The following is a 14898-nucleotide window of genomic DNA, read 5'->3' on the forward strand; positions in this document are numbered from 1 at the left end:
GAACATAATTTTTTAGTGAAAACATTTTGGATGGATTTTGTTTAGGTTTTGGTTACATTACAGTACGTTAAGACTGAGTCTTTACTTTGGCACGCTGATATGACTTCATAATAGTATTTTTATTTTCTATGGTTTTTCTCGCAGTTTTACGTTGCTCAAATGTTAAGAAAAAATCTTTATCAAATGAATATAACATGAAAGTGACATTGTCACAATTGCTCAATTATATTAAATAGCTTGACATAACATTGACGTGACGTTAGATAACAACAACAAAGTGACGGCGATGTTTTCATTTTCGATTTTGTTTAGAATCGCTTTTGGATTAATTTAACCTTATTTTAGATTTTTTAAGACAAATAACAGAAAACACAGTTCAACGTTCACGTTTTTCCTTAAACTTGCTTGTCAAATTGATATCGCGACAATGACGAACGCCACAATACAAGTAAGATGTTTCCTACACACCTACACAATATCCTGCTATGTTTTGCAAGAATCATCTAAATTAATCTAAATTAGCGCTTACCAAATAGAACCAGCTACAACAGATTTTTGTAAATTTGAGGCATTTTTTTTAACTAAAAATCGTTTAGAAATTCATGGTTTGTGAAGACTTATTTAGGCTAGAGTTTATATTTTTTATGTAGATAGGTGGCTTCTTTTTGATTTTAGCCCAACAGGGATTTCCCATGGGATTCAAACCCTTAGCTAGGCAAACATCTAAACCACTAGGGCAGTATAATTTGAGATGAAACTTTGTAAAGATTACTAAAATATGTTTAAATGAGTTAGCACATATCATTATTTTAACATAAATCTTCCTCAGAAAACCCTCTTTCCAATATTTAATTCAGGAACAAACTCTATCAACTACTTTCTGATACTAGCACATATATGCAGACATAAAATAGGGGGACTTTATAAAATGTAGATGTATAGATATAAAAAAAAAGATTATATGTAATTATATCTCTTTCTATTATTTTTATGTCATTGTAATTGATTCCTAGGAAATAGAAGGAATAGATGACTACTGGGGCCCAGCGTTTAGATCAGTTTATGAAGGCGAAGGTCACGAGGCCTTTGTCCAACAGTTAGACGAGAGAATAAAGCAGCATGACAAGGAAATTGAAAAGTTGTGCAATTTTCACTATCAGGTAAAATTAATAAACAGTATTAACATTTTTTTTCAGGTTATATTTAATGATCAATTAAAAAAATAAGCATCATAGTTACATCTCTGGTAGAGAATGCCTTGGAATAGAATAGATTTATAAATTGAATACAAGTTATTACTTACTGATGTCACATAACTTTGATTTATATCTACTACAGCTTCTAACATGCATGTGTAGTGTAGAATCAGCAGAACAAATAACACTGCAGAATTTTCACCAGATATCAATATACAAATAATGATGTCTTAAATCTAAATTGTGGAGCACATTGTGTACCTTAGAAAAAAAAAAATCTTTTTTCCATGAGATGGAAAAAGGATTTATTTTTTTCTCACCTTTTTTCAGCTCAAGCATTTGCTTAAAGCTTTGCCCCTTAAATCTAATACTTAAGTGTTTATTTTCAGGGCTTTATTGACTCAATCAGAGAGTTGTTGCAAGTTCGCTCTCATGCAGAAAAACTTCACTCGGAAATATCTATAGTTGACTCCAACATCAATGAGAGTACTGAAGGTAAAAGTAAACAATTTTATAAAAAAGGAAATTTGAAAGAAATTCAAAGTCTATCTGGACTTTAATCATGATATTCTACTACATTCCTTTTTTTGGTTTTAGTTAAAGTTTGTACCTTTCTCATAATGAAAAGCAACTTACAATTAATAGTACTTACTTTTTATCGGTATCTATACATACATACATCTATATGTAAGTGACTAGTCACGTCTATATTCTTGTGGGGTAGGCAAAGCCAACAGTCTTGACAACCATTCAGCTGTATGGCTTTAGTAAATAGTGACAGGTTGCTAGAGACATAATATAAATTTTATGGTTGTACTTATATTATAAAGAGAAAATAAATAAATTAGTTAACAAATTTTGTTATGAATTAACTTAAACCTGCACAGAGATAGAAAAGACCTTAAGGACTAATGCATGCTACTTACATTTATCCTAAAATTCCCACGAGAGTGAAACTCCACGCAAGAGCCAGTTCTCAAGAATCATAATCGTTCTAGCAGTGGAGTTTATATGTCTAAAATGATGGTGATGATGTCTTAATTTGTTCTAGATCTTTGTTCAATAGCCAATGAGTTGATCAGGGCTCGCCGAGTGGAGCTGAACATAGCTGCAACTATTGAAAAGATGGAGTTGTGTCTACCACTGCTTACTACTTATTCTAAGTTGAAGTCGCAGGTTGAAGCTAAAAGGTATGAGTATTTTATTTGATATCCATTACGAGGTAGCTTTTTCTTAGAGGTTTTATCAGTCACATTTGTTGTTTACTTGTTGCTTTCTTACTCACAGTCATACATATTACTTACTTTGTTATTTATTTGACGTCAACCAATGTTGTGAAATCAAAAGATTTGAAAATTATTAAGCGATATGAAGTATCCTATAATTTGAATTTGTTACTCACAGCCATAAAGCCATAAATGGCCAGTTTCCAAATTTCCCAGAAATGACCATTTTCAATAGTGCTTAACTGTACACTTTAGGTAACATTGTATGATTTTTATTTTATTTAAACTTAAATTATATAAAATAAAAGTTTATAAAGCAAAGTGGAAAGAAAGGCTTTTATATTGTTTTATTTTATTTAAACTTAAATTATATAAAATAAAAGTTTATAAAGCAAAGTGGAAAGAAAGGCTTTTATATTGTGTGTGTATTTTGTCAATCTCCATGTTTAACAGTGAACTTATTATGTTAAAAATGTACCCACTGCCCGCTATGTTAAGATCTCCATATTAAGTCATATTAAATAAATATTTTTCACAGGTACTACCCAGCCCTGAAAACTCTTGAACAACTGGAACACGTGTTGCTACCCCGTGTGGGCCCTTACAAGTGGTGCGCGCAGATATCAGCCGACATACCGCGGCTCAGGCAGGCGATAAAGGACGCTTCCAGCGACCTCTTGAGGGATTTCTTGGAGTATATAAGGAAGCTTAGTCCTCAGGTACGTAGAAGATAAAAAAAATAATTAAGAATGCACCCAGGACAATGTAGACTTCACTGCGGTCAGACAAACTTTTAGTGATTTAAGTTGTTATTTGTGATATAAAAAAAAATTAAGTAAAATGTGATTCATCTTTCAAACAAATAAAGGTAAAAAAAATACAAAACATAATACTAAAATAAAACATTTTAATTATATCAATATGTTATTTATTTATTTTAAGGTCGGTGCTATGGCTTTGAAACAAACTCAAGAAATGTCCGGCAGGAGTTTGGCCAATATCGTGAAAAATAAAAAAGGTAAGTTATGTTTCTAGCTTAACCGAATTTGTAAAATTGTCTGAAAAAATCCCTATAAAACAACTTTATATTTTGATGTTTGGTCTTTCAGATAAGGCTGTCCTAGGGCTTTCTACGGAGACCCCAGGGCCACAGTGTCCCCATGAGCTAGTGGACTTCAGTCCACTACACCGCTGTCTTCATATACACAGCGTTTTGGGTGTCAAATCGGAATTTATTAAGCATTACAGGTAAAGAAAAAAGCTTCAGTCTTTTTAATACTATTGGTTTCGTGTACCCCGCAAGGGATATAGAATAGACGCGATCTACATTCATTCATGTTTTTTAAGGTAGACAATGTGCATTCGTCCACGATTTAGATTTAAGAGATCTATATTTGTAAATTGACGTCCGATGAAAATGCTGCAGTGTAGTTTGCTCCGCCGCTTCTTCTACACATGCGCTTTGGAAGCGGTAATAGTTATAATTAGATTTAAGTTATGTGACGTCAATAAGTGATACCTTGTATCCAATTTTGAAAATAAATCTATTCTATTCTATTATATGTACGTTGTTGATTAGTACCTACGTTGATTCTAGCTGGTTATAGGACATGGTTACAAATACGACAAGTGAATTCCGTTCTCGTAACTGGTATATGTAAGTAGTTTATATGTCCTCAGAAAAATTATAAGAACCCCAATATTATAAATTTCCTAGAAAATTCAAGAAACTTTGTTGATGTTTCCATCTCCAGAACCCAGCGCATCCAACAAGCTCGGCTCGTGCTGGAGCCGGCGTCGAACCTGCACGATTCCATACAAAACGTGCGGAATTACTTGAACGCTGTGTTGGGTTTCTTCATATTGGAGGAGCATTTGCTGAGCGCGGGCGCCGGTTTGGTTTCAAAGGTATGTACTGTTTTAATTAATTTGTCCTACCGCCGAGTCAAACCGAATGATTTATATTTATAACGTATTTTGTATGTATGTATTTTATGTATCTTGTATGTAGTTTAAAGTATGCATGTGCACTTTATCGCACCACCAACTTAAATTTTTTCTGTTTGGTCTGCTGGTAGACTGGTAGAGAATGCCAAACGGCATTAAGTCCTCCCTTTGTACATTTTTTTTTCATACAATAAATAAATGAAAACTTATTAAAATAACGACCATATTACAAGTAGATAACTTAAAATCCAAAAAACAAAATGTCACTTTCTGTCTCGCTCATAATAGCGGATAGTTCAGTTCGCGGGTTCAAATGACGAGCTCTCTTATATATTTTTACGCGTCCTACAAAAAGTAGACTCGTGCGCAGATACATCGAAGTTACGTAATACTGTTAAGTTGCTGTAGTACTAACACTAAGACCTTACCTTATTCAAGTATGTACTACTACTTACTTTAAGATTTTTTAAATTTGTTTACTTTTTATTTTATTTTTTTAATTTGATTCTCCACTTTCAAGGATTGGCTGCTCGAGACTTGGAGCATGGCTGTTTCCAAGTTGATATCAACTTTAAGAAGAAACACCTCGTTGATAACAGACGCCACACTCATGTTGAGCATCAAACACCAAATTGTGCTGTTTGTCAGTACGCTGAAGTAAGTACCCTCTTCATTTCTGTAGAAATTAAGAAAAATCTCTTTGTAGAATTGTTCTTTTGTGTTAATGGTTACAAAGTATAAATATTGCAACTAGCAACACCAAAGTTATTAGTATAAAAATATTTTCTGTACAATGGCAATATGTCCATTTTTGTCTCTCTTGCTTGTACTGGTTTCGGTTTAAATACACGTCTTTTTGCCTCTCCATCCCTGGAAAAGATATGGAGGGGTTCTATTCAAAGTGCCGGAAACCACACGGCAATAAATTATAAAACATCAAGATATAAAAGAAGTTATACGTAACGTATTTACTGCTTGAATAAAAGTTTGTTTGTAAGTACTATAGGTATCGTACATAACGGAGTTACTGATAACATAGTATGACAATAACAATAACGCACAACGGTGAAAACATCAGAATAACTTATTTCTATCAGATGTTACGGCCTGCCAACGGACCCTCTACCTACTTTATTGCATGAAATGGCGGAACATTACACTGAAGTATTGATGGGACAGTGGGTGACCGTCTTCAGAGATATTCTGGACAACGCCTCCTTTTTGCCTATCGAGGTATGTTTTTTTCATATTTTGAACTTAGGAAACGATTTTATAGATTCACAAAATATATATATTTTTTTAAATTTATAAAATGGAACAAAAATAGAAACAATTTCTCAAAAATGGAACGTGACTGTGTTAGTTGTCTTGGAATTCTTAAAAATACTTTTATAATTTGTTTGATAATTTCAAAATTCAAACAAGGAACGTATGGCGTTCAAAAGCGCATAGTCTCTCACGTTCAAAATTTAAATATCTAAAGGGAATAAATTCTTCCAGGTTTCAAATCAAGAACAGTACGATGGCGTTATGGATATTTTCCCGTATGACGGCGAAGAACTCGAGACGAAACCTTTTCCAAGAAAGTAAGTAGTTTTTTGTACGTACCTTTTTTAGGTATGTGACTGGTCTAAATAATTTCGATCTGATACTTTTATTCACATTTTATCGATCATTTTGAGTTTTAATTTGATGACCAATTTTATCAACGTAAATCTCCATTGTTCCCAGATTCCCATTCTCATCCATAGTGCCCGACGTGTACGTTCAAGTCAAGGAGTTCATATACGCGTGGCTCAAATACTCCGTGGGTTTAGGATTGGGTGGCAGCAGACGTGCTGCCGCGGCGCGACACTCGGCGTCACTGCTGCTCAGCCGCTCGTTCACCGGCTGCCTGTCCGCGCTGTTCTGCCGCCCGCTGCCGCTCATGCAGCTCGTGCAGGTACCGATGACGTCACAGAGCGACACTCGGCGTCACTGCTGCTCAGCCGCTCGTTCACCGGCTGCCTGTCCGCGCTGTTCTGCCGCCCGCTGCCGCTCATGCAGCTCGTGCAGGTACCGATGACGTCACAGAGCGACACTCGGCGTCACTGCTGCTCAGCCGCTCGTTCACCGGCTGCCTGTCCGCGCTGTTCTGCCGCCCGCTGCCGCTCATGCAGCTCGTGCAGGTACCGATGACGTCACAGAGCGACACTCGGCGTCACTGCTGCTCAGCCGCTCGTTCACCGGCTGCCTGTCCGCGCTGTTCTGCCGCCCGCTGCCGCTCATGCAGCTCGTGCAGCTCGTGCAGGTACCGATGACGTCACAGAGCGACACTCGGCGTCACTGCTGCTCAGCCGCTCGTTCACCGGCTGCCTGTCCGCGCTGTTCTGCCGCCCGCTGCCGCTCATGCAGCTCGTGCAGGTACCGATGACGTCACAGAGCGACACTCGGCGTCACTGCTGCTCAGCCGCTCGTTCACCGGCTGCCTGTCCGCGCTGTTCTGCCGCCCGCTGCCGCTCATGCAGCTCGTGCAGGTACCGATGACGTCACAGAGCGACACTCGGCGTCACTGCTGCTCAGCCGCTCGTTCACCGGCTGCCTGTCCGCGCTGTTCTGCCGCCCGCTGCCGCTCATGCAGCTCGTGCAGGTACCGATGACGTCACAGAGCGACACTCGGCGTCACTGCTGCTCAGCCGCTCGTTCACCGGCTGCCTGTCCGCGCTGTTCTGCCGCCCGCTGCCGCTCATGCAGCTCGTGCAGGTACCGATGACGTCACAGAGCGACACTCGGCGTCACTGCTGCTCAGCCGCTCGTTCACCGGCTGCCTGTCCGCGCTGTTCTGCCGCCCGCTGCCGCTCATGCAGCTCGTGCAGGTACCGATGACGTCACAGAGCGACACTCGGCGTCACTGCTGCTCAGCCGCTCGTTCACCGGCTGCCTGTCCGCGCTGTTCTGCCGCCCGCTGCCGCTCATGCAGCTCGTGCAGGTACCGATGACGTCACAGAGCGACACTCGGCGTCACTGCTGCTCAGCCGCTCGTTCACCGGCTGCCTGTCCGCGCTGTTCTGCCGCCCGCTGCCGCTCATGCAGCTCGTGCAGCTCGTGCAGGTACCGATGACGTCACAGAGCGACACTCGGCGTCACTGCTGCTCAGCCGCTCGTTCACCGGCTGCCTGTCCGCGCTGTTCTGCCGCCCGCTGCCGCTCATGCAGCTCGTGCAGGTACCGATGACGTCACAGAGCTACACTCGGCGTCACTGCTGCTCAGCCGATGTCTTATTTGCTAGATTTTTCTTTGAAAAAGTGCTAAGCGTCTTAAAGAAAGTCGTCTTAACGTTTTTAATAATGGTTTGTTTTTTTAAAGTTTAGTTAAATTTAATATTAGTTAAATTGAATATAAGTTATTGCAGATGTGCTGTCATGAATTAATTTTGCCAACCTTTATAAGCGGTTAGATTTGGCTAAAGCGAACTAAGGACAATAATGACGTCAAATACATCACTTTTCATATAGAGTAACCCAATTACCAATGAATTTAATACCATTGCATTATTTCCAGATAATCGTAGATACACAATACCTGGAGGACGCCACATTATACTTGTACGAGTTTATCAGCAACATCACTGGCTCCGAAATTGTCACTACAAAGGTATGTGTTTTAAGATCGGGTATTTAAAAAATCTCTGATCTGACTCCCATAATTTTGAGCAGTGCTTCCCCTGTACGTCAGCTTTCTACTTACTAGTTTTAAAATCAAAACTATGATCAGTAGCTCTATGCAGTTAGATAAAAAATGAAATAGACTTTCAAATGTCATGACATGATAATTCTCTAAACTTGTTTTAGTTATTAAACTTCTAAATTTTTAAGTGTGTGTCCTATAGTTATACGGGTGACATTTAAAACAACTGCATCCTTTTAAACATAGACTATACCCATGCTTCTGAGCCGTTTGAGCCTGTTTTTATTTAAATTAAACGTCATCATTTTCACATTTAAAAAACCCTCAAAAACTACGTCACACGCTTTAATACATACCAATACTACAAAAAGAAATTAAAACTAAACATGTAAATAAATGTCTAAAAAATAAATTATTTTTCTAGTATCAAGATCAAGTAAAGTACAGAGTTATCGAGATCGCTCAGCTGAATGAATTGTGTCGTTGACCTCTGAATCTTACGCGCCGCTTTTCCGCCGGCCGGGGTGATATGACGCATTTAGGATCGTTGATTTTGATACTTTTATTTTTTTCGTACTTTCTGAAATATGAACCGATAATTTTCTTTTAACGTTTTTAAATGACCTTTAGATGTGTACACTTCACAGTTAAATTTATGCAGTTGAATTAAAAGTCACCCTGTATAAAGTTTTATCAAACTTCGTTTCGTTAAACAGTAATAAACATAAATACATAGTATGTATGTAGGTAATGTTTGTATGTAACCTACACTCACTCATATTCGCATTTATTATGTTCAACAGTCCAACTAAGCTTTTCTTAGGTGGATTGTTGAGGGGTAATGCAGTCTAGGCGTACACTAGAGAATTGCCCTAAAATCCCGCGGGAACGAAAATCGACGGCATTTTTCGTCATAGCGTCATGTAAACTGTAACAATGCTGTGTGTCTGTCAGACCGCGGGCAGCATGTTCCAGGCGGCACGTGACGACGCCGAGCAGCAGATCTGCGGGAATCTGGAGAAGAAAGTGGACGAGTTTCTAGATCTGGAGAACTATGATTGGCTTTTAGGTATGACTAAATTATGTCATACATACATATGATCACGTCTATATCCCTAGCGGGGTAGACAGAGCCACCAGTCTTGAAAAGACTGATAGGCCACGCTCAGCTGTTTGGCTTAGTGACAGAATTGAGATTCAAATAGTGACAGGTTGCTAGCCCATCGCCTAAAAGAGGAATCCCAAGTAAAATTGTTATATTTTGTAACCATTACTTATAAAATAAAGTTAAAATGATTTATTTTTATTTAACCAAGCTGTAAGAAAGAAAAAGGTAGCGGCAAAAAATTTTTTCTTTCAACCAATGAACTCTTTGTTGTTGAGCAGTGATTTTTTGTACAATAATATCGTTCAATGCATAGACGTAGAAAAAAAGGGCGGACTGAGTTTTACTATACGGCAAAACAATCAACAGTATCAACAGTATATATACACCCCTCACACACACACTCTCACCAAAAGTGTGACAGTCGACGCCATTACGTCATAGGGTATATCATTTTATATCACTCGCACATGCGTACAACGCCGCCATTACGATGCTTCACTTTTTTCAAGCCATGTGTCCGTCTGCCTTTTCTTCTACGTCTATGGTTGAAGGGTAATTCCATTAGGAGCTCTTCGTGCCCTGAGTCCTTGAACACCATAGGGTTGAATGTGTGTCACATATTTTTACTTTCGTGTATTAATTGTGTATCCAAATTATCTCTTCATGAAATGTTCTCGTCTTTTCCTGTAAGAGATTGCATAATGCGATGAAACCGCCTTTTGTACATCACCTTAGTATAAGTTTAGGATAATTTATTTTTGTTATAATTTACTAGCGACCCGCCAGGCTTCGCACGGATGCAAAATTATAAATGTTGTTATACATAAAAACCTTCCTCTTGAATCACTCTACCTGTTACAAAAAACCGCATCAAAATCCGTTGCGTAACTTTTAAGATTTAAGCATACAGACAAACAGACTAAAATAGCGACTTTGTTTTATACTATGTAGTGATTGCACATAAATAAAATCTTCTCGTGCAAAGAAACTATTTCTGCCATTGTTTCCAGTGGAGCCGACGGGTCAAGCGTCAGCCTTCGTGTCAGACATGCTGAGCTACCTGACGGGTGTGCTGACATCTTTGGAGCAACTACCGCAAAGGGCACGGTAAGTACAGTGGGAAGCAGATTGAGAATACCATTCTGTTCTTATCCTCCACTAAATCAGGGATCCACGAATTCCATTTAGACAAAATTCCGCAATTATACATTCATAAGTCCACGATTCTTTTTCAGAGGGGTAGGCAGATATAACATCTTTCTACTTACAACGATCTCTGCGTACTTCTTTCGTTTCATCCACATTCATAACTCACTTTATGCAAGCTTGGCGGTTTCAGGATGACCAGGACGTCCTTAATTTGATCAAGGTACGTTCGTCTTGACTCCTGCCTTTCTATTCACACTCTCCTCGTATATTTGCTCAGTTAATCTGCTTAAAACTGTACATACATAAACACATACATTTAATCACGAAGACAGAGTCAACAGTCTTGAAAAGACTGATAGGCCACGTTCAGCTGTTTGGCTTTATGATAGAATTGAGATTCAAATAGTGACAGGTTGCTAGCCCATCGCCTTAAAGCCGAATCTAAGTTTATAAGCCTATCCCTTTGTTGCCTTTTACGTCATCCATGGGAACGAGTTGTGAGTGGTTCTATTCTTTTTTCTATTGGTGCCGGGAACCACACGGCACTTACAAATTAAACTTTACTTTCAAAATGTATGTTGATATTTTTTTACAATTTTCAGAAATTCTCAAACCCAACAAAATTTTAAATACAGTAATTTGCTGTCTTTCATACATACACATATTTGTGCTTTTTTGATTTACATTTTACATTTGTATATTCTAAGCCTAGATTCTAAGTTCTCATGTAAGTGAATATTTTTGTTATGAGAATAAAGATTTCTTTAACCCGAAAAGGAGACTAAGGGAGAGGTTCATATACTTGTTTTGGAGGGTTTCTTTTAGGCGATGGGCCAGCAACCTGTCACTATTTGAATCTCAATTCTATCATTAAGCCAAACAGCTGAACGTGGCCTATCAGTTATTTCGGCACTGTTGGCTCTATCCACCCCACAAGGTATGCAGACGTGTTACCTTTTATTATTTGACGAAGCATTGTTTGAATTTCAATGTGTCTTAAACATACAGTGATTATGTATAAGAATATGCAAAACTGGTTTATAATCTTGTAACCTGATATTTTGAACACAAGTTTTGACACTGAAATGTACACCTAAGTACATTTCGTAATAAAAATGGGGTACGTGTTCTGCATTACATATTGAGGCCTTATGACATGAATTGGGATTACAATATTACTACTTGTTTTGAGTTTTGAGAATTTAGGTCGTTACAATTCATTTAATATGTCCCCCTTTTCAAAACAACGAGATCGATATTTCAAATAGCCCAACAAATGAATATCTCAGTAAGAGCAAGATATATCCCGGACCGTTACAATGTCTCAGCCGACAGCCGTCCTCTCTGAGTCTCCCAGAAGAACCCCTCTCAAATCAGACATTGAACACATGCATTTTTTTTTAATAAATATATACGGGACAAATTACACAGATTGAGTTAGCCTCGAAGTAAGTTCGAGACTTGTGTTACGAGATACTAACTCAACGATACTATATTTTATAATAAATACTTAGATAGATAAACATCCAAGACCCAGACCAATCAGAGAAAGTTCGTTTCTCATCATGCCCTGGCCGGGATTCGAACCCGAGTCCTCCGGTGTCACAGACAACAGTATTACCGCTGCGCCACAGAGGCCGTCGAATTTGCATGCATTTCACCACGATGCCCTCTGACAGCCCGCCGCGTCTGTACCGGGAATTTTGCTGTTATGATCCTGATTTTTGACCTGTTGACCTGACCTTCGAGTTCATGCCTTCTGTGTCCCTTCTCTTCGTTAATAGATATCTATCTATCTATCAAGATAGATAGATAAAACTCTTTATTGCACCATAAGAGTAAAACATACAAAACAACACAAAGCAATATCGGTCACATCCTCTCTACGAGAGGAGTCCAGGGTGCGCCTGAAAAAACTTCCGTGTCCAATTTCTCCTAACATCTGGATGCAGTGTGGCGGCAGTACGAGCAGCCACCAACCGCATAGCGACCCGCCTCCGCAACTTGCTCCTGGATCCAGCGGTGAAGCAGATATCGTCGGGCGCGCTGTACCAGCTGGACCTGGACGTGATACAGTGCGAACAGTTCGCGGCCGGCGAGCCAGTACCTGGGATGGGGGAAGGCGAGCTGCTGGAACACTTCGCCAGCCTCAGGTCAGCATCATTTTCCAGGAGATGACTGTATTATTACCAACAAAAGCGTCATCCGGTTTATTTTTTTGTAATTTTGGGGAGGTGGGTGGGAGGATGAGGGTTATATAATTACTATGGGATAGACTATGGCTCTCTTACCAATACATACATATGGTCACGTCTATATCCCTTGTGGGCTAGACAGAGCCAACAGTCTTGAATAGACTGAATGGCCACGTTCAGCTATTTGGCTTAATAATAGAATTGAGATTCAAATAGTGATAGGTTGCTAGCCCATCGCCTAAAAAAGAATCCCAAGTTTGTAAGCCTATACCTTAGTCGCCTTTTACGACATCCATGGGAAAGAGATGGAGTGGTCCTATTCTTTTTTGTATTGTATTTTTTGTATTGCCGGGAACCACACGGCAAACTCTTACCAATAATTTACTTAATTTTCAACTTTTTCAATTTCTTTCACAGACAACTGCTAGACCTGATAACCAGTTGGGATTGGTCCTCTTACCTCCACGACGTAGGAATCGAAGGCGGGAAATACGCCTTAGTCACGCCACGGGACGCCGCCACGCTACTGGAGAAATTGAAAGAGGCCGAACAGAAGTCTTCCGTCTTCTCCGTTTTGAAGAAGAACGAAAGAGACAGGAGGAAGTTGCTCGATACCGTCTTGAAACAGCTGAAACAATTGCAGAATCAAGATGGGTAGTCTGTATTTATGTTATGCCTATTAATAATAAGATTAAATACCTTAGTATTTATTTATTTTATATTGCAATTAATTCTTTATCGTACAGTCTGGGATGAATAAACCTCTATTAATATGAAATATAATATTTCAGCAGAAGTATATTAAAAAAGTGCCGTGTCGTTCCCGGCACCAGTACAAAACAGAAAAGGACCATTCCATCGCATTCCCATGGATGTCGTAAAGGCGACTAAGGGATAGGCTTACAAACTCGGGATTCTTTTTTAGGCAACCTGTCACTATTTGAGTCTCAATTCTATCATTAAGCCTAATAGCTGAGCGTGGCCTATCAGTCTTTTCAGGACTGTTGGCGCTGTCTACCCAACAAGGGATATAGACGTGACCATATGTATGTAGGTATATAAAATTTTTACATTTTACACGAATGAAAAGTATTGTTAACGGTCTCAATTTAATTAATTGGTATCTTTCGATAAACGCACATATTGTACCGGCCATCTCTTTGTAGCTATAAATTTCTCAGTTCGGTTAAATCGTAAATAATTAAAAATGCGTTTTTATTTGTAAATATGGAACGAGTAATGTGATTATGTCGAGAACGGTGCTAAAATGTGTCTCAGCTCAGCTTTTGGAAAATGGAAAATATAAAGTTTAATTTAAATGTTATTACTTCTTTACCCTCTCTACACTCTCCAATCATTTCATTCAAATTTATTATGAATGCTAAATTGCAATTATAATAATTCTTTTAGTGTCAGACAAAAGTATTGTTGTAGAAAATGTCATCAAATATATGAAATTCATTATTCATTATGAAATTATGTTAACAGTTATTTATATTAGTGATAGAGCGCATTTGTAGAATGTCGTATTATTTGCAATAAAGTTATTTATTTACATCATTTTATTTTTATTTAACTACATTGGTTTCTGTGTTTATTCTATTTTAGTTAATAGCAGATTTTTCAGTTGGGTACCAATGTTTTCCGGAACATAAATTATTACTCGCCTTAAGGCAAGGCTTTAGAGTAATAATTTTACAGCCTTACAACTGCCCAAAAACTGCGTGAGATGCTAAATTATATATATTACTTTAGTTTTAAGTACTATTATACTGTTATTTAATATAATTGTAAAGAAATGAATGAGTTCCTTCAGCTATTCATTTGCTTTGTATTTTGAACATATTGATATTGAACGAGGTATGTCATATTCGGCGCCGGGAGCCATTGCCAAAGCTACCAATCAATTCGGCGCGCAAAAAGCGCGCTTGCGCAAGATCTAGATCAACGCGTCAGATTTAATCTGTGTTATCGCGAAATGCGTGCGCGCTGAAGGTTGCGCGGTCGACCTTCGGCTGAGACAAGCATATTACATACATGTCACGTCTTTATTCTTCACAGGGTAGTCAGAGCCAATAGTCTCGGAAAGTCTCAAAGACCAGATTCAGACCTGTCACTATCCTTGAATTTCATCATAATACTTTAACGTTTATCAAGTTTTCTACCCTATCGTCCTAGGCGTAATATATAAAACTTTATCGCACCTAAAAATTTACAATAATGACATATTTAATTTTTTGTCAGTTGAACCTTAGTTGGACTAACAAAAGACTTGACAAAAGCACTATCTCAAGTAGAAGTCTATTTGCAATACCAATATAGTTTTAGTGCCTACCACTAATCTTACATAATCGACTAAAATAGAAATGAATTTCATAACTCGCACACCCCATTCAGTAATTGAATTAAAA

General features: G+C 38.5%; 1 protein-coding gene across 1 annotated transcript; it reads left to right on the forward strand.

The window, feature by feature from the left end:
* The first annotated feature begins 250 nt into the window (after positions 1-250).
* On the forward strand, positions 251-14031 carry LOC106142658 (exocyst complex component 6). Its single transcript, XM_013344505.2, has 17 exons — positions 251-448; positions 1014-1160; positions 1586-1691; positions 2248-2386; positions 2961-3141; positions 3365-3440; positions 3532-3670; positions 4177-4330; positions 4890-5026; positions 5467-5602; positions 5870-5955; positions 6101-6311; positions 7910-8002; positions 8990-9104; positions 10154-10250; positions 12245-12445; positions 12905-14031. Exons 1-17 carry the CDS (start codon positions 428-430, stop codon positions 13143-13145), a joined length of 2280 nt encoding a protein of 759 aa, XP_013199959.2. The 5' UTR covers positions 251-427; the 3' UTR covers positions 13146-14031.
* The last annotated feature ends 867 nt before the right edge of the window (positions 14032-14898 follow it).

The sequence above is a fragment of the Amyelois transitella genome, chromosome 12 (assembly GCF_032362555.1).
Source record: "Amyelois transitella isolate CPQ chromosome 12, ilAmyTran1.1, whole genome shotgun sequence".
NCBI lineage: Eukaryota > Metazoa > Arthropoda > Insecta > Lepidoptera > Pyralidae > Amyelois > Amyelois transitella.